The sequence below is a fragment of the Canis lupus genome, chromosome 36 (genome assembly GCF_048164855.1).
Source record: "Canis lupus baileyi chromosome 36, mCanLup2.hap1, whole genome shotgun sequence".
Classification (NCBI taxonomy): domain Eukaryota; kingdom Metazoa; phylum Chordata; class Mammalia; order Carnivora; family Canidae; genus Canis; species Canis lupus.
Genome location: NC_132873.1, coordinates 6,276,856 through 6,295,862, shown reverse-complemented (window position 1 = coordinate 6,295,862; position 19,007 = coordinate 6,276,856). Strand labels below are relative to the sequence as shown.

The window sequence follows — 19,007 nt, the reverse complement described above, 5'->3', positions numbered from 1 at the left end:
TGAACACAGTATCTCACTGTTGTCCCCTTTGGCAGGCCCAGATATGCCCCAGAGAGCTGGAGAGCCATGTCCCCTCGCTCTTGTCCTTCTCCATGGGAGGGGAGACAGGGCATGGCCAGGGGGAGGGAAGAGAGCCCCATTGTTCCCTGGCCAAGCTGGGACAGCTGGACACAAGCTAACAGCCAGTGTCAGAGAGAGAACACCCCTCCCTCATGTCCCAGAGACTGACCGACCATAACAACAGGCTTACTCCCTGCCACCCTCCTCCCCAACGCCACCCTCAACCCCAGGACTTTCTCAGTCTCTTGGCCCTGTCCCCCGTCTCTGCCCGGGGCCTCTGCGTCCACGTGCTCCGCTCCCTACAGGCGCACACGCACAGCACACGCACACATGGACACACACACACACACAGCCTTCACCCGGAGTGGCGGTGGGTCAGAGTTGCCCTCAGAGCCTCTACCCCAGCAGGAGACCCCGGGGCTGGAGGAAGCTGGTGAAGAAAGGTGGAAAGAACCGCCCAAGGGGCTCTGAGATGTCTTCGTCCTAGCGCCAGAGCAAGAGGAATGCGATGCCCTCATGGCGAGGACGTGGCCTTTAGGATCAAAACAGTCAGCAGCACTCGGTGTCCTCTGGAGGCTGCTTTGGGCCATTCCACCACCTGGATGATGACAGTCACCTCAGCCCAGGGCCTCCACCCCACCCACCAGACCTCAAAGAACAGGGTGCCAAGACAGCCCCATTCCTGGGGGTCCTCACTCCGGGTGGCACAGCTGGCTCTAAGCCCCCCACCCCACCCCCCGAGGTGGACTGGACCTGAGGCAATGAATCCCCTTCATCTAACACACACACACACACACACACACACACACACACACACTGCACTTCTGGGGGCCGCAGCCCTAACACACATCCATACACCCATTTCAGCAGAACACAGGGGCCCACCACCCGAGTCCCATGGACAAACGCCCCGGTGTCAGGCATCATCACGTGCCTCCCCGGACTGGCCGTGTCCACCCCCACAGACCCAGCTCTTCTTTCCAGCCTTCCGATTTCCAGAAGCCTGGATTCCTCAGCTCCAGGTGACGGGGCTGGGTGTCCGACGGCATGCTTGGGGCTCCGAAAGCCAGGGTATCCGGGAGGCCACCTGCTGGGCCAGGGCACCAGAAAGCCACACGGCGATCACACTAGCAGCCCCAGGGCAAGCCATGCCAGCTCCCCTCAGGACAGGCCCACCACCCCAGAACTGCCCCGAACCCCCAGGTCCAAGTGAACACTGCACTCCCCACCACTGGGTCAAGGAGAGGTGAAGGGAGAGAGGGGAGGTGGAGGACAGGGGGCATTCTGCTAGAGTCATCTCCCCACTTTCCATGATGGGGAAGAGGAGGGTCTGTGCCAGCACCAGATGCTGCCATCAGTGGCCACCAGTCCCCATGACCCCCTAAGCCTTTTCCCAGAACTGCTCAAGGCCACGGCATGGGGCAAGCTCAGCACGGCCTCCTCCCTAACCTGGGCCTCCGGGCTCAGAGGCACAGGGAAAACAGTGAGGTGAGTCTCCCCAGAGCTAACAGCCTGTATGTCCAAGAGACCCGGGGCAGACGTGAGGGGGCATCACCGTCAAATAGAGCAACGGGATCCTTGATGAAAGGTGCACCATACTGGGGCAGGTCAGGCCACCGTGCAAACACACGTGGCAGTGCTATGATCTCTCCATGTTTCACATCAGGAAATTGAGCTGAGTAATTAAGAAATTTGCCCAGAGTCACAGAGGCAGTCACAGGCAGAGCCAGGACCACACCCAGGGCTTCTGACTCTTGGCCGTGGGTCCCAGGATCAGAGATTGGGGATGAGGTCAGAGGGGATGCTGCGTCCCCACGGAGTACCGCACTCGAGAGTGGACAGAGCGGCAGGTGCTAGGGCGCCACTGTCTGTCATGAAGCCTGGTGGCCCATGCAAAGCACAGCCTGGCTCCTGCTGAGACCCTGGCCCAGCAGCCTGGGCGGTCTGGCGAGGGTGGCCGGAGAGCCGAGCTGTCCCCACCCTCACCGAGCACACTCAGTGCAAAAGCCTGTGTGTCCATGGGGAATCTGGAAGCTCATCTAGTCACCCCAGACCCTGTGTCCCCAGCAGGTAAGGCCAAAGCCAAAAGCATCAGGCCTGTGTCCATGCGGAAGTGGGAGCACTCGCTCATGCAGAAAGGAAGGGAAGAGGGTCTTGAGAGAGGGAGGAGGAAGTGGGCAGGGCAGGGAGGCAGTAAGGAAGGGAGGAGGGGGCAAAGAGAATGGGAAGAGATGGAAAGAGGAGAAAGAGGGGAGGAGGAGAGGGAAGGTGGACGGGAAAATGAAAGAGGACGAGAGAGGGCAGGGGTTTGAAGGAGTGGCCCATGAGAGAGGGGGAAGAGAGGCTGACAGCCACAATGAGGGCCAGAGACTTATAAGGGGGAAGGGGGTAGAGGGAAGGGGTGGAGGGGCGGAAGGGTGGAGGGGTGGAGGGGAACCAACCGGAGAGGGAAGAAGATCGGAGCCGGTGGAGAGGAGGCAGCCGGGAGCCGGGGTGCCCGAGGCCCTGCAGCTTGGCATTGTACGCTGCCCACCCCCACCCCGGGGGAGCCGGCAGGGAGGGGGACAAGCAGGAAGGGAAGGCAGGGGCAAGGGGACCACACCAGGCAAGGAAGGCACCACGCCCACAGCACAGGGGACGAGGGACACCACACACATGGAGAACGCAAGGGACAAGCCATCAAACAAGACGAAACAAAACAAAAACAAAGAGAAAATCAAGATTAGTTGGTGTTCTGAGTCTGGGAGCCGGCCACACGCTGGAGAGAGGTTGGGGGGGGGGGGCTGTCAGACAAGAAAAGAGGGTGCGTCCAGGGTCCTGCTTCCCCAGGGGCAGGGGGGCCTCCTGCTGTCCTGCAGGACGCCACACCTCTCTCTTTTCTCACCCCAGCATGGGGCAAGCAGGGGCCGGTCAGGGACCTGGAGATGCAGTCCCACTGGCCCACAACTCACTTGCCCCCACGGTCAGCATGGCCCCAACCTGGGACCTCTCTTCTCTCATGGTCACCTGCCTCCTTCTGGACTCAGCTGTGACCCCACCAGCCTGAGCCCAGGGGCCACAGTCCCGAGCATCCATCATCTCCAGGCCGTCAGTCCTTCCCTTGCACTCGCCTTCATAACCCTCTTCCGCGGAGTCCCTTACATTTCTACTCCTGCCCCCAAGCTGCCGGGCACCACTAAAGAGTCCTTCAGATGAGCCCGCCTGGATGCCCCATAAAGACCTGCCATGCCCTCCTGTTCTCCACGCTCGCAGACCCCCTGACACCGCAGGGGCCGCACGGGAAACCGCGCTCCTTCACCAACCTTCTGCCTCACAAGCTGCTCCACACCAGCTTCTTGGCCCCATCCTCCCCGTGCCTCTACCTGCCAAATGTGGGAGGCTGTGGGACTCAGCCCTGGGAGCTCTTCTGTACCTGTGGTCCCCGCTGGGCGCCATCACGCAGTGCCACACTGCATGCGACATCATACACTGGCGACATCGTATACTGGCATCATTGTGCCACCGCTTCTAAGCTCCAACCTCTCCCCTCAGAGCTTTCGAGGGCATCTGCAATCTGTCATGGCCAAAATCACACCTCGGACGTTCCCCCCAAGTCTGCCCTTCCCACGTTCTTACCCGTCTAGATATAGAGCAGCTCCACCCTTTAGTTGCTCAGGCCCCCAAACCCTAGAGCCGTCCTCGACTTTTGTTCCCATCCCACATCTAGGTCTGACGGCCCCACCTCCAAAGCTGTCTACAATCTAAGCACTTCTCCCCGTCTCCACAGCCACCACTCTGATCAATAGCAGCAGCGTCCTCACCGGTCTCCCTCCTTCCATCCTGGCCACACTGGTCCTTTTAGAACAAGTCAGACGATGTCACTGCTCTGCACACAGCACACAGAGCAAAAGCCCAAGTTCGTATAATCACCCACCAGGCCCCCCGCAAGCTGGCCCCCAAGGCCTATCACCTCTCTGACTTGGTGCCCCACTACACTCCTCACCTCAGGGCCTTTGCACTTGCTGTTCTATCTGCATGTTCTCTCACGGTCCAGTGTAGCCTTCCCTGATCCTGTGTAAAATGCAACCACCCACCCTCCCTCTGCCGCTCACTGACACTCTGCTGCTTTACGTTATCTCTGTGGCACTTATCATCCATCTGACATAATATACATGCATTTGCTTATTTGTTTATTGTCCCCTCATGGAGGCAAGAATTTTTACCTCTTTTGTTTACCACCATTTTTCCAGAGCCTGGACTAACACAGACTAGGAATTCATGCTGAATGAATGGCTGAATGGGCCTTGATATCATCTCCTATTTCCACACAATGAAATGTAAAAGTTGGGTTCTCAGTTCAAGGTCCCAAAGCCTGATACCGGTATTTCCCTAAATTTGTATTCACCCTTTATTCCTACTTCACAGAAGAGGTATCTCACCTCCTCGTTGAGCCTAAATCACCCATCCACTTGGGCTCCTAGGCCTATATCCACTCTTACTTCCTTACTGATCTTGTTCTTGCAGTTTCTTTCTTTCTCTTACATCTTTTACTACTTTTGATTCCCTCCATATTCAACCTCTGCTTCTCCTCCTCTAAAAAACATTCTCATGGCTCCTATATTTACAAAAAATAAAAAATAAACAAATAAAACTCCCAGCATCTTGCTACACTCTTTAACTACCCATGCTCTTCCCTTTTATCATACAACCACTTGAAAGAACAGTTGACATCCTGTCTGCGCGGCCTCTCTGCACTCACTTCTCAATCCCGCGGTCTGCTTTCTGTCATGACCACTCTACTGAAAATATGTCTTTGAAAATCCCCGGGGCCACCTAATTGGCAAGCCCAGTGGATTTTTCCCAGTCCTCCTCCTCGTGATCTCTCCAGTGACATTTCGAGCCCCGCACCCCTCCTTCTGGAAACCTTTTACTGTCTTGACTTCTGTGGTGACCCACTGTCCTTGTCTTCTCTCGCTGTCCTGAACATTCCTTCTCAGCGCCACCCCCACTCCATTCCCCTCATGGCCATTTCACCCTAAGTTCCTTTCTCTCCATGCCCTCTGACATAGAGATCTCATTCATGGCCAAGTGTTAATCTACATCGTTGTGAGGATGACTCCAAAATCTATAGTTCTTTCTACTCTTTCAAGCTCCAATTCCAGATGTTTAGCTGCTTTCCCTACATCTACTACCTGCAGGCTCCGCCATTACCTCAAACTCAACATATGGAACACTGATGTCTTCATCTTACACAAAATCCACTTCCCCTAAAGCCTGGCTTGTTAATGGAACTGGCATTCTGGTCCTATTCATGGAGCACCAGATTCATCTTTGGTGTCTTCCTCTCCTTCACCTCCTATATCCAATCAATTTGTAAGTGTACTGGTTCCACTCTTGTGGTATCCTTAGCACCCATCTCTTTTTCATCTCCATGGTCAGCATCCTCATGCAATGGCCCAACCCAGTCTATCTAATAAATGACCACATCTCCCAACTCAGAGTTAGAAACTCTCTCCCAACTCAAAGATGCAAACTCTCCTATTTTGCATCCTTCCTGCCCAGATCCACCAGATACATCTTCCTAAATTACAGCTCTGATCATGGCATACTCCAACTAAAACAGGCCGTGGCTCCACACTGCCACCAGGCAAGATTCAAACTCCATAGTCTAGTATTTTAAGACCAACAACCTGCAGGCCCCAGGCTGCCTTCCTTGACTCTCTCTCACACTGCCTATATGCTCTCAATCTACTATGTTCGTCAAACACTTATGCTTCCCTGTCTTCACTAAGAACCCTGTCTCTCCAATGACCCCAACCAGTTTCCAACTCCTACACCTCTCCCAAGGTTCTATTTAAAACCCACATTCAACACACTCCTCAATTTCTTCAGCTGATATGGATCTTTACCTTTTCTTTACTCCCACAGAATTTTCTCTATAGCTCACTTATTAAGAAAGACTTCATTTTAAAGTTCCAATTCTTTCTCCTCTTACTAAACTCTAGACTCCTTAAAGATAAGATGCACATCTGATCTCCAACATGCATTGAAATCTCTACCTCTAGGGACATCTGAGATCAGTCCAGTCACAGAATCAGGATTATAAGATAACATGGACTCAACAACTCTGACTCCTATTTCTTTTTCTTGTCTTATTGCACTGGCTAGGATATCCAATACAATGCTAAGTGATAGTGGTGATAACAGGCATATTTATTTTGTCCTTGGTTTAACAAGAATGCTTCTAATGTTTCACAAGAAAGTGTGATGTATATGCTACAGATTCCTGGCACCTACCCTTTATCAAGTTAAGAAAACTACTCCTATATTCTCTGATATCCAAGCTGAAATAAGACACAAGGAGTTGTTGGATCAAAGTGGAATGAACCAATGATACAGTATTGGAGAAATACTGAGCCAAGGAAGAAGAGCCAGGAGAAACCAGATCAAGTTCATAGCCATGAAGAGGCTCTCCCTCAGATCTGAGCTTCCTGGGTTACTCATGCTGAAGCTTATGTTCCAGCTTCTCGCAGAAAAATGTAGAAGATGCAGGAGGAAGTGGTACTAGTCTGTTCCCTGACTCCCAGATTGTTGTACACAATGATCCTGCCTCTGCAGGGTTACTGAGGAAGTTGTGCAAACAGGACCTGCTGACATAAGAAATACTTTCATGACAGGGTGTGGACCAAAGAGGCCCCTCTATAGCCTTGGAGACCAAATATATCTGTCCACTCTATACACCTCATCACTTCTCCTGACTGAGTCACTCACAGTTGGTGGAGAGGATGATAGCAGGGTTGGGGACAGAGACACTGTACCAACATCTCTCCCTCCCTATGACTCCTTGGCAGCCAAAGCCTGAGCAGCTAAGGATATAGAGGCTGACAGCAAGACTTCAGAAACTGGTAGCAGAGAAAAGGCTGAGAGGAGATGCACTACAAGATGCCCATCCTTCTGACCCATTAGAAGGATGATGGGCATCCTTCTGGACCCATTAAGGTACAGCTTCCTTTAGAGCAAGCTCCAGGAGAGCTATACAGAAGGGATTTCTGGTAGGGGAGAGGAAATTCACTCTGCTTCCCCAGAGAATCTGGCCCCAGATCCCGCCCATGATTAGGTTAGAGTGTTACTATTCCTCAGGTCACCTCAATTCTATGAAATATTAAGAGGGCCCCATTCTTCCCCCTTTAACAAAATCTCTGACAAAGAAGCCAGGGGTCCTTATCTCAGGAGCCCAGAGGTGGGGAAAAAGCAGAAGATGGCAGCCCCATGTGGACCACCTCATAAAGCTTTTCACTTCTAGAGTTAGAGAACTACTCATCCTGTGTTTTGACTCTCAGCTAAAAGCAATAATGTGCTCCCTGACCAGCTCTCCAGGCAAGATGAAACCCTGATTGCCAATTTCCATGGAATAAATACTTCCATCGTGGCCAATTTGAAGTTACTGAGAGTGCAATGAGGAACTGCACTCTGCTCTGAAGTATAGCAGGGCATCCATGCCCCACACAGGTCCTAGACACAGACCAATAGCCAGCTGGCCTGCCCTCAGCTATTTCCCCAAACCCACTGTCCATCCCCAGAGAGGGGTCTCCCTCTCTTCCTACAGCTGGTATGGTGACTCAGCTTCCCCTACATTTAGGGAAAGAGGTGGAGGGCAGAGTCAGCTGCCCAGGCTCCTCTTCTCCTCCCTGAGCTCTCATCACCCTGGCAGCTGAGGGGCTTGGCACAAGGTCCCCTACCCGCAGTCTCTAGTCCACCCCTGCCTGGCCTTACCTCCAACATTTAAATAAACCCACAGGATTTCCCACCCAGTTCAGCTGCCCCCATGGAATTGTCATAGGCTTAGGCCAATAGGAAGGAAGGGAGCCCTTCCCATCCCTCCCAATGTGGCCCTGCACACTCTGCCATTTCTTGCCTTTATCTCCCCAATAAGCTCTCTGGTCACTCCATTCTCTCTCCTCTCTCCAGAAAGTTAAGCCCATTCTCTGATAGGAAATGGAGCTTCGTTTCTGTGTCTGCTTCTCATACAGAGCCGGTCCAAAAGCAAGGACCAACAAGACAGTTGAACAAGAAGGGGAACCTTGGTCTCCCCACCAAATGAGACATTTCCTGAGGGGACCCACCAGGGTTGAGCACTCAGGTAGAGCCCAGACCTTTAGGACACCCTCTCTTCTCTACTATGCCCCTGGGAGGGCCCAAGGACCTGAGTCTACAGAAACCTCCCCTCCAGCCTTCTCCACACCTTCCCCCAGGAACTGAAGTCTGAGGGCTGCAGGTAGTTGCGAAGAGCATCTTCTCTCTGCCTAGAAAATCTGTACTCCAGCCCCAAAGTAACCACCTCCAGGAACCTTTCCCTGATCATCCTAGCTGATAAGCCTTGCTTTTCCTCCAGCTCTGGGGTGTCGGTCCCCACCCCTGTCATGGCACACCTTACACTCCTGTGTACCTCTCCGTTTCCTAAACTGTAAGCTCCTTGAAGGCAGGAACTGAGAGACACTAGTCTTTGAATCTCAATGCCTGGCATAGAGCCTAACAGACATTGAATGCAGGAAGGGATGGCTGGCTAGCCTGTGAGCTCCTGACACCTCTTCCCCAGGTCAAAGCAGCACCTGCCAAGGGCTGATGGCTGCCCTGGCACCTCCCCCCAGCAAGACCAACCGAGACCAAAGAAGGAAGGCACAGAGGGGGTGGGAGGGGATTGCCAGGACTGATGGTCCCTGAGGCTCTCACCTGCTACGCGGTGGGCCACCAGTCCCTCCAGGTTTAGTGGTTCCTCCTCTGGAGTGCGCGAAGGGTCTGAAGTTGCCTCCTTCGGTGGGAGCGGAGGCTGAGCAGTGAGGCCAGGGAGAGAGGCTGGGGGCTGCTGAGGCCCTGGAGGGCTCTGGGTAGTTGACAGGAAGGCAGATGAGGAGGAGGCTGGGCTCTTTGGACGGAAACTCTGGCTGGACCCAGCTGGACATGGCTGATAATCATAAGGTGAGTAAGGCCTGCCAGGAGGGAAGGACTCCACGGCCAGGGAGGCCCGTGGGGCCAGCTCAGGGGTTCCTAAGGAATGCCCACTGGGGATGTAGCCAGACCTGGACTGGGTCAGTGGATGGGGCTGGCAGGAGGAGCCTGAGAGAGGCTGGGAGGACAGCGGGGAAGCCCCTGGCCAGGCCCCCGGGACACTCTGGGACTTGTGCAGGGGGGCGGAAGCTGTGGCCGGCTCCAAATCCAGCATCAGCATGTTGAGTGCTTCGATGGACTGCTCAATCTCCTGCTGGGAGGCTGCCCTGGGGAACTCAGGGAGGCCGGGGGTGGGGGTCTCTGCCGACGGCTGGGGGCTGGGCCTGCTGGGCCCGAGACTCTCCAGGTGGGCTCTCTCCTGCTGGCGAGGAGGTGGACGAGGCTGCTGCTGCTGCTGCTGCTGCTGCTGCTGCTGCTGCCAGGAATTCAGGCCCCTCTGCACAGCCTCCCGGCTGCTGCCCCCGCGTGCTGGAGCTGGGGGCAGCTGGGGCTCGCTTTCCGGAAAGGACTGGGAGCGGAACATACTGCTGGGGTCATGGCCATAGTGGGAGGTGGTCACTGGCTGCGGCCAGGCTGGGTGGGGCCCCTCCCGCTGGTAGCCGGCTAAGCCCTCCTGCGCCGAGTAGGAGGGTCGCATGGGGGCCACGTGGGCCGCGTGGGCAGGTGCCATCCGGCTGGCGGACTCATAGGGGTAGGCCCCACCATTGACCATGGGTTCCACGGGGTAGGGCTTGTCCAGGCCGTTGGTCAGGGAGGACAGGGCCTCTGGGTAGCCCCCCTCACTGGTGTTGGTGACCCCGTCCAGGGAGGACAGTGTGCCCATGCTGCCCACGCTGTGCCCATCCTGGTTGGGCAACTCGTCGTCCAGGATGTCCGTCTCCCGCTCAGAGGCCAAGGCCCCACCGTTGACGTGAACCTGGGCTGGGACGACATGCCGGCCGGAGGAGGGTACGGCCGGGCCCCCCGCCGGGCGGGACCGGAGATGCTGGGGGTGGTACATGGCCCCTTGCTTCTCTCTCTCTACACCGAAGCCACTGAGCAGGCGGTCCAGCTCACGCTTCTCCTCGGGACTCAGGGCAGCAGGGGCGCTGGAGGGGCCGGGGGCGGGCTCATCGGTCTTGTCTGTCTTGGTGGAGGCTGTGGAGTTGCCGGAGTCACTGCTCACGGAGAGGGTGTGCTCCACGTGGTTGGGGGTGGCCGACAGGGCAGGGCGCGTGGCATTGACAGCCCCAGTGCTGCCGTGCAAGGAGTCCTTCTTCTTCACCTTGGCGTACAGGCTCCCGTCCAGGGGTCCCTGAGTGTGTCCCACCACCTCTGCAAGAGAGCCGGAGGGGACAACAGACACAGAGGTCAGTGGGAGGCATGACATCTTCTCTTCTCCCAGAGGAAAGGAGTGAAGAGCTTCCATTCCCTGGATCCTAAAATCTCCTCTCCTGACTCAAGATAGAGCTGAGGTGAGGGATGTGGGAGAGGAGGAAAAAAGGACCCAACCCCAGGCTTTTGGGCCCCAACACAGCCTCAGGGCCAGGCAGTGAAGCCTAAGGTAGGTGGGTGTTGCGGGGGGGTCCTGGGAGCAAGATGCCCCAGTCTAAACCCTGGCTCTGGCATCTCACCAGCTTCCCAAAGACTGGAAGCACTGGGTCAGGATGGGGTCCAGCAAAGCCAGCAGTCCCCGTGTCACAGAGGACATGCTTTCCCTCTGAATGCTGAGCTTGTGGGGTTCCGGAAAGGGGACTCAGAGACCAGGGTGGCAGGGGAAGCATCCAGAACACGAAAGGAGATGTTCTCATCAGGGAGGGGTGTCCCCTGTGTCATTTTGTCTGCACAGCTCTGGGGACCCCATGAGCAATACTTTCTCTGAAAGGAAAGAGTGAGCACTGGGTGGCTCAGGGCCAAAGGGCTGACTCAGGAATGAAGAACTTCCCCACCCAGAGGGACTCAGTGATTTCACACCCTGTACAGTCAGCAGCCCAGCTTCCAGCCCTGACACACACACACACACACACACACACACACACACACACTTGCGTGCACGCACAAACACCTCCCCTCCCTTCGCTCTAAAGGCAGGCCCCCAGCTGGCAAGAAAAGGAAGCCCCCTCCCAAACCCTGCACAAACTCCAGCCAGACACCCAGAGTCACTCACACACCAACCACACACAGGAAAACCAGACACAAAGACATCCAGGGACACACACGCCAACTAATAATCACCCGAGTCAAACACCCAGAATTCGCCCAAATCAAACACCCTGCTGCACTCTCGGGGCACACTAGATGCATAGGTGCCCCCGAGGCGCCAAACACGGTGCCCTTTACACACCCGTTATTTCTAATCCTGTGAGTCGGGAGTATTATGCCTACTTTAAGGTTGGGAGAAATTGAGGTCCGCAGAAGTGAGGCCATTCATCTGCAGATACACGGGAGAGCTGGGATTCAACATCAGAACTAATTTAAAGTATGATTAAAATAAAACGAAATTAAAAGCGAAATTAATTTAAAATCAGAACATCAAAAAACCATGTAATTTTTATTATTCCACACGGTCTCTCGTATCACACGCACACACAGGGTCACTTGAACACATAAAAAGGCAGCAACACCCCAACATAAATACTTCAATCTAAAGCCACAGTCATTTCACAAAATACAAGCTCCTACACCAGGCCCAAGGATCAGCCCTCAGGCCAGATAGTGGCAGCCTCTAAAAATAAACACTCGCACAGAAGCCCACAGCCAAAAACAAGTGATCACACAACCACAAAACAGGAACATCCTGATCAACATACACACTCAACGGACCACAGGCCAACCAGTGACGTCACGGGAGCTAGCACAGCGATGCCCAGCGAGGCGCATCGTCCACGCCCCCCCGCCCCCAGGGAGCTGGATGCTCTGCTCACTCACTTAACTGTCCAGAACCACCTCTCCGTCCCCAGTGTTCCCTGGGGCTTTGGGACCTTGGCCAGCGGCAGGCCCCACGCAATACTGGGCCGGAGTGTGGCCACGGCCCAGGGCTCCCAGGGATCGGGCTGGTGTGAGTCGGAGCTCGCTCTAAGCTCCAGAACAGCTCCTCTGTTTTTCGTGCCGGGGTCCCCAGGGACTGCTTGGAAGACTGCCTCTTCCAACTGGCCTGTCATCGTCGCTAAAGGTGTCAAAGCTACTGGAGAGAGGCACTGCCCCTCATGCCACGTCCTTCCAAAGACCCACTGCCCCTCATGCCATGTCCTTCCAAAGAGTGGCACTGCCCTTCATGTCACATCCTTCAAGAGACACACACCCCTCATGCCACGTCCTTCCAAAGAGATGCACTGCCCCTCATGTCGTGTCCTTCCAAAGAGAGGCACTGCTCTTCATGCCACGTCCTTCCAAAGAGACACACTGCCCCTCATGCCACGTCCTTCCAAAGAACTGGGCTCCCTGCTACACACACTCGCAAGAGACTCCAGCTGACAGCTTCCACAGCGGGGAGGCATTGAAGACCAGAGCTCTCCTCCATCAGATTTCTTGGGGTTGGTTCCCATGAGAGTGGGAAGCCGAAGAGCTGTCCTTCCTTCCCGATGAGCCTGGAAAGCTGCTGACCCCAGAGGAGGCAGGCCACTCCTGGGCCCTGGCCCCACTCCGAAGCTCACGCTGTGAGGCCAGGGAGCTGCTCTATCCCCTGTACCCCTTAATCTCCTAAGTTCCTCCTCATGTGGTCTGGGAAGTGGGGGGAACAGCAAAGCAAAGGGTGGAGTGGCCGACGGGCTCCCCCTTTACACAGAGGGTGCAAACCAGCATACACCTAAAAGTATTCTTTCCTTCCGAGAGAAAGGAGGCCCACTCCCGCATCATCTCGCTTGGGTTCCTAAGAGACGAGCTTTTGGCGAGAGAGCTAAGAAGGCATCCCCCGAGGGAGGCAGGGAGGACGATCTCACACTCATTCCCAGGACCCGATACCTTGCCCCGCTTGGCCCCTTCATCGATTCTTACAACGTCAATATTAAACCTATTCTTCCCTGGAATTTAGACCCACACGGTCCACTGTTTGTGGCCACATCACCAGTGATAATTGCCAGGCCACCGAGACTGAGTAAGAAAATCGAAGACGTGTGGATCGTTTAACTAATTCTTTTCTGCAAAATACAAATAGAAACATCTATCGCAGTCCTCCAGGCAGGAGCCAGCTGCTCCCGCCACTGCGGGCTGTCCTGCGCCTGCGCTGGCCTTCCTTTCCCTATCGAGGGGAGGCCGTGAGGACACCCAGGGCCCACCCCAGGGGTGTGCAGCCTCGAGAGGGCTCTGCCGAACCCCCAGTGTGTTGGCCTGACCCCAGCATGGCAGGTACCCCTGTTCCTCCTGCAGGAGATGCACTCCCCTCTGCCCCCCACACCAGTACACACACGCTCGTCACTCCCTTCTGCACGGCCACCGCCGCCACCTTAAGTGCTACTTAGCAGGACCACAAGAAGCCGGAACACAATGTTGGTTTGGATCTATTAAGGCAGGAAGGGCAAAAGAGAGTGGCAGGCAGGCCAAGGAGGAGGAGGGAAACAGCCCAAGGAGATGGGGGTAGGAGGTGGTTTCGAGGTTCTAAAGCCGAGAGGCCACCAGATCCAGCTCACAGTCTCTGCAGCCGCCAGGGCCACAGCCTCCAGGGCCACAGTCTCCAGGGGCATGACCTCCAGGGACTTCCAGGGGCACAGCCTCCAGGGGCACGACTTCTAGGGACCTCCAGGGACCTCCAGGGGCACGACCTCCAGGGACCTCCAGGGCCACAGCCTCCAGGGGCACGACTGGCATAGGGCAGGTGAGGATGAGATGCCCAGGGGCAGGGCGCAGGGGACAGAGGTGGAACCTGCCCGATCGGGGCATTGGGTACCAGTACGGGTGACAGTGGAGCAGGAGGATGGACGGCAGGGGTCACGCCAGCTACACGTAGCCAAGAGCCCCCAGCCGCAAGGGCAGGCCACCGGGGCGTGCTGTGTCCTGGGCCACCTCCCCGGGCCACCGAGACGCCCACGGTCTCTTCAAAGCTCCACTTGCTTTGTCTGAATTTGTCTTCCACTCTCTCCGGCAGCTGCTCCCAGCCCCGGCTCCACCCTCCAGCACGAGCTCCACGACACCAAGAGGCCCTGGTTCCTCGGCGGCCGCGATCCAGATGTGCGAGTCATGCTTTTGGAAAGCTTCGAGGAAAATCCCCAGCTGATTGGACACGGACCCACCCCCTCGGCTCCCTCCAGCAACCCACGGAGGTGTGCGTGGTGCTAGAAGCACAGAACGGGCCAGGAGGCAGGGAAGGAAAGACGCGTGCATCCTGCACCCTTCGAAAAGAAGGAAAGAAAGACGGGATGCAAGGATGACCCGGGTTTAGGGCGGCAGTTTCCCAATTTTGATGTTCATAAGAATAGACTCCATAAGGAGTGTTAAAAATGTAGATTCTGGGGCCCCACCCCGAAAGATTTTTTACTCATAGGTCTGGGGCGAGGCCAAAAAGCAGTATTTTAGCTTTCCTGAGGCTCCGGGACTCGCATAGGTGGATACTATCTTGAGAAACCCTGACCCCCGTGGTCAGCACTTTAGACTCTGAGATTAAGTCCCAACCCCCCCCACTTTTCTTGCTAATGGAAAAGTTTCACTTATTTAGATGTCAGGACAGATGGCCCCGACCATGAAGAGTAAAAGGTGCCAGCCCGGTTGACTCCAAGAAAGAAGTTTCCTTTGGCGATGATTCAGCGAGGAGCGACCCCTCCTTGTCCAAGCAGCAGGTCTGTTTTGAACAGTGAATGATTTATTAAGGTTTTCAAGGAGGGGGCACTTCGTGACACAAAAGTCCTGTGGGTCCACGGCCAGCAGAATAACAATCACTAAAACATGTTCCCCAGAGCAGTGATGACCAACCAACGTGGAGGAGAATCAAAGCAGTGCCAACGGGAGGCAGCATCACGCCCACCCCGGACACAGTAGTTTAGAAGCAGACCAGGGCCTCGGCACACGCAGAGGGAGCCTCAGCTCCTTAAACACAGTGAGGGGGCATCTGAGGCCACACGCGTGTGGGACGTAGGTGAGCTTTCACGAGGGCTGAGGCCTGGCCGAGAAGCAGCTGAGAGAGCAAGGTCTGGACACGTTAACCCGTTGGTCACAGATTCCCCCTCAGCTGTGGAGAGCCCCAGGCTGGGGCCCCATAATAGGACCAGGGCTATTGTGGGAGCCAGAGGATGCGGCCGGATACCGGGAAGGCCGGGGGGACATGGTTCTGGAGAGAAGATGGAGGAGCCAGAGGTGCCCCTTCCCACCCCACCCGTGTGCCAGACACAAGCATCACTCAGAAGGATGGTCCCCATCTTGATGGCAAGTCCGCTTGCACCAACCACTTAACCGCACAGAGCCTGGCCTCCAAGCCCAGCGAGGCAAGATTCCAATGCTTACTTGCAGGGCTGCTGAGTGACAGGACTCAGGAGCTAAGTCCCTGAAGCCAGGCCTGGCACATCCTACGTTCTCCTCTCTCCATTCTGTCTTACGTGTTTCAACAGCTCCCATCACCCACCAAGTAAAGCCCAAGCCCCACTCCCCTCCACTGCTAGACATTCCATACCTCCTATCATCTGGCCCCTGGTTGCCTTCTGAAGGCTCACCTTCGCTGTCCTCAAAACCCCCCAACACCCTTCACTCTTCTTCCTATCCATAGGCTCTCTCCTACCCCGGGCTTTGCACACGCTCTTCCCCTTCCTGAAAGATCCTTCATGTTTCTTCCCTACAACTCCCAAGCTCCCTGAAAAGTCCCTTCTTCCTCCTCCAGGTTCAGCCTGAACTTCTCTGAGGAACAGCCCTCGGCCTAACCCTCTGCCCACCATCCTCCGGACGGAGATCAGCCTCTTCTGTGTCCCTTTGCCCTGTGCAGACAACGACCATGACACGAATCACCCACTGGCCGGTCATGACTGTTGTCCATGTTCCGTCCTCCCACTGAGCCGAGGGCTCCTTGAGAAAAAGCCCCTGGCCCCGCCCCGCCCTCCACCCAGTGCCTGGTTTCCAGACAGGGTGCCCTTCACTATATGGTCTATGCGAACTGTGCCTCTTGGAGCTCAATGCACAACCGGCCGTATGGGACAGCTCTGCAGGATGCAGCACCGCGCCTGGCACACGTTACGTGGCTCATAAATGCTTCTTGCATTCCTTTAATCGTCCCCAAAGTTATATATCGTCCTGTCAGCCACTGAGGCACTCTTCCTCCACTGCCATCCGGGGCCGTGGAAAACCAGAGGTTCAAGGTGGACCCAAGCTTCTCCCATAGGAAAGAGAAAAGAAAAGCACTGCAGGCAAAAATATCCTGAGAGAGGAGTATTGTCTCACACAGTTGGTAGCCGAGGCTGGGCACAGGGGAGGTCCCCGTAAGTTGGCTGGGCCAGAGCCTCGCCTGCAGTGTCCCCCAGGACTCCCCGGCCATACTCTGGTCCACGGGATGTTAACTTTCTCAGACTAAGGGCCATTCGGGATATCTGGTGAAAGCCCAGACTAACTGCCCCCAAAATGCACAAACACAAATCTTTCACATAATGGCCAAGGGTGAATGGACACCCCAAAGTCCACGTATGGACTTTTAAATTTAGCGTCTGTATCTCTCACAGGGTGCTGCTCCTGGGGATCCCTCTCTGTCACCTGGGATTCCACAAAGAATGCCAGGCTCCGTCCAAGAAAAACAGGAGAACACACAGAAAAGGAAACTCTTCCTGCTGGAGGAGCGCAGGTGGGGTCTAGCCCGGAGGAGCCCCCTGAGTTGCGACCTGCCCGCGGGAGGGTGTGTGGGGAGGGGATGAGGATGGTGTGCAGAACCTCACAGGGGTGTGCAGAAGCTCAGCCCCACGGCTCAGGAACGACCCGGGGTCTTCTTGAGACACCGTGGCAACGGCGACAGGCATCTCCGGTGACCCTGCGACGGTCACCCATGCGGACCACCCACGCCGACCTCCCATCCCACAGGCAGCCGGGTACTGAGGCAGCCCTCTGCCCCTCCCAGCCGCAGAGAGCTCTGGACCACATGGAGCTCTGCATGGGAATGGGCTTCCTCAGGGACTCTGAAGGTCCGCAGATTTACGGTTGAAGACAAGACCCCAGGTCTCTGAAGGGGAAGCACACAAAGGAGACACAGCCTCCGGGATGGCAGAGGGCGGACAACACGTCCGGCCCGAGAGACCGGGGTTCACACTGGGAGGGGGACCGCTGATGGGCGGGGGCCTCGGGCCCTGCAGGCGGAGACAGATGAGCGCCGGCGTGGCAAGCAGAGCCCCTGTCTTCCGCTTGATGGCACTCAGAGGGGAGCCACTGCGTTCTCAGACCTCGGACAACAGAGCAGTGAGTCTTCCCAAGGCTGCTGTCCATCTTTTCACAGGTGGCTGTGTCCCCTGGACGAGTGACCACCCCAGAGTCACCCACAAACCTGCCTCTCAGGACCCAGGGAGGGTGGGAGGCCACCTCCATCATTCTGCTGTGGCAAGGAAGAAAGAAGGCCCAATGTCCAAACAGAGCCCTGGTCCGAATTCCTGCCTGTGGGCCTTGGGGATGAAGAAAGTCAGCATTCAAGCAGAAATGGGAAACAGAGCCCCTCCCACGGGCTGCTCCTGTCTCCTGCTGCTCCAGGAAGTCAGCGGAGCCAAGAGAGCTTTCTAAATGCCATGGGCTTTTTGGCAGAAGGGTCTCAGGGGATCAGTTAATCCACTGGCCACCACCCCTCGTTTTACAGGACGACAGTGGCACTCGGCAGGCCGGGGGATCCCCCCCACCAAGGTCACGCAGCACAGAGAAGCTCAGGGCTCTTTCTCCTGAATGGCCTTCAAGGTGAAGATGGCCGGAGTCTGGGGGGGCGGGGGGCCGTGGACCGAGAACCTCCCAACATAATACACCGGGCTTCATCGAGTGATGATGACAGATGTGTCCCCAGGCCTTCCTCAGGAAGGACCCATGGCACTTTCACAGATACCATCTCCCTGGAATTCCTCCAGAGAGAGAAGGAGGGACAGAAAGCTCAATCATGACCTTTATTTCGGACCCGAGGGACCAGGGCCTGGAGTGACCTGCCCAGGTCACACGACGGCCCACGCCTGTGGGGCAAATGTGAACTTGCTGGGCCTGCCTCCTGAGTCTGGCCTGGCCTCCAGCTCCCACGCCAGGCACTCCCACTCCCTGCCCTCAGCCTATCCGGGCACCAGATATCACAGGGACTCGGGACAGTAAAAATAGCACCCGAGCCCACAACAACCCAAGTCCTTCTCTGCCAGGCCAGGGCGTCCGCCTGGCCACCCAGGGATCCCTGGCCAGGACAGCCGGGCCACTACGAGCCCTGCCAACGTTGGGGGAAAGCCATGAAAGGGAGCCCGCGGCGGCCCGCGGGGCACGGGCAGCACCCGGGGTGCCATGAAGCTCTGACCACAGGACGGGGGTGGGGTGGGGTGGGGTGGGGGGCATCCTGAATCAAGGTCCCACTGGGAGGGGCCCAGGGGCTGGGCCTGCCTCCACTACATGCCCTCCACCCGCCACCCCATCCTCATCCTCCGTGAACCATGACGCTGCCCACCCACGCGGACCCCCCAAGGGCCACCTCTCGGGGCAGCGGCGCTCGCGGGTCCCAGGGCCGCAAGTCCAGGAGGGAGGCGGCCGGCCCCGGCACACCCGGCTGCGAAGGCAGCAGCGGCCCCAGCGCCCCGCCCCGGCTTCCCTGGTCCAGGAGCCCCCCACCGCCCCGAGGGCCGGCACGGAGCCGCACAAGGGCTCGAGGGCCACGCGCGTGCCCGCGCACACTCACCCTCTGCACGGAGCCGCGGGAAGGGGAGGAGAACGGAGCCGCTCTGATTTGATCTCGGCTCCTCGTGCTTCAAGTTTCAAATCTTCCCTGCGCGGCTGCAGCCCCAGGCTGTGTGCGTCGCGCTCGGCTCAGCGAGACTGTCAGGGCTGGGAGGAGCCGGCGGCCGGCCTGCCCCGTCCACGCA

At 56.8% G+C, this 19,007-nt stretch overlaps 1 protein-coding gene across 20 annotated transcripts in view; it reads right to left on the bottom strand.

Moving 5' to 3' along the window:
• The window catches only part of TNS1 (tensin 1), a 197,063-nt gene that overhangs the window by 36,762 nt on the left and 141,294 nt on the right, over positions 1–19,007 (bottom strand). For 12 of the 20 annotated variants that reach the window (XM_072813586.1, XM_072813584.1, XM_072813582.1 and 9 more), the window contains 3 exons: positions 8,770–10,359; positions 2,502–2,585; positions 995–1,147 (listed from right to left, as the gene is read on the bottom strand). In XM_072813586.1, coding sequence (XP_072669687.1) covers positions 995–1,147; positions 2,502–2,585; positions 8,770–10,359 — 1,827 coding nt within the window. The remainder of the gene's footprint in view (positions 1–994; positions 1,148–2,501; positions 2,586–8,769; positions 10,360–19,007) is intronic. The other 8 variants (XM_072813589.1, XM_072813592.1, XM_072813591.1 and 5 more) reach the window with 3 other exon arrangements.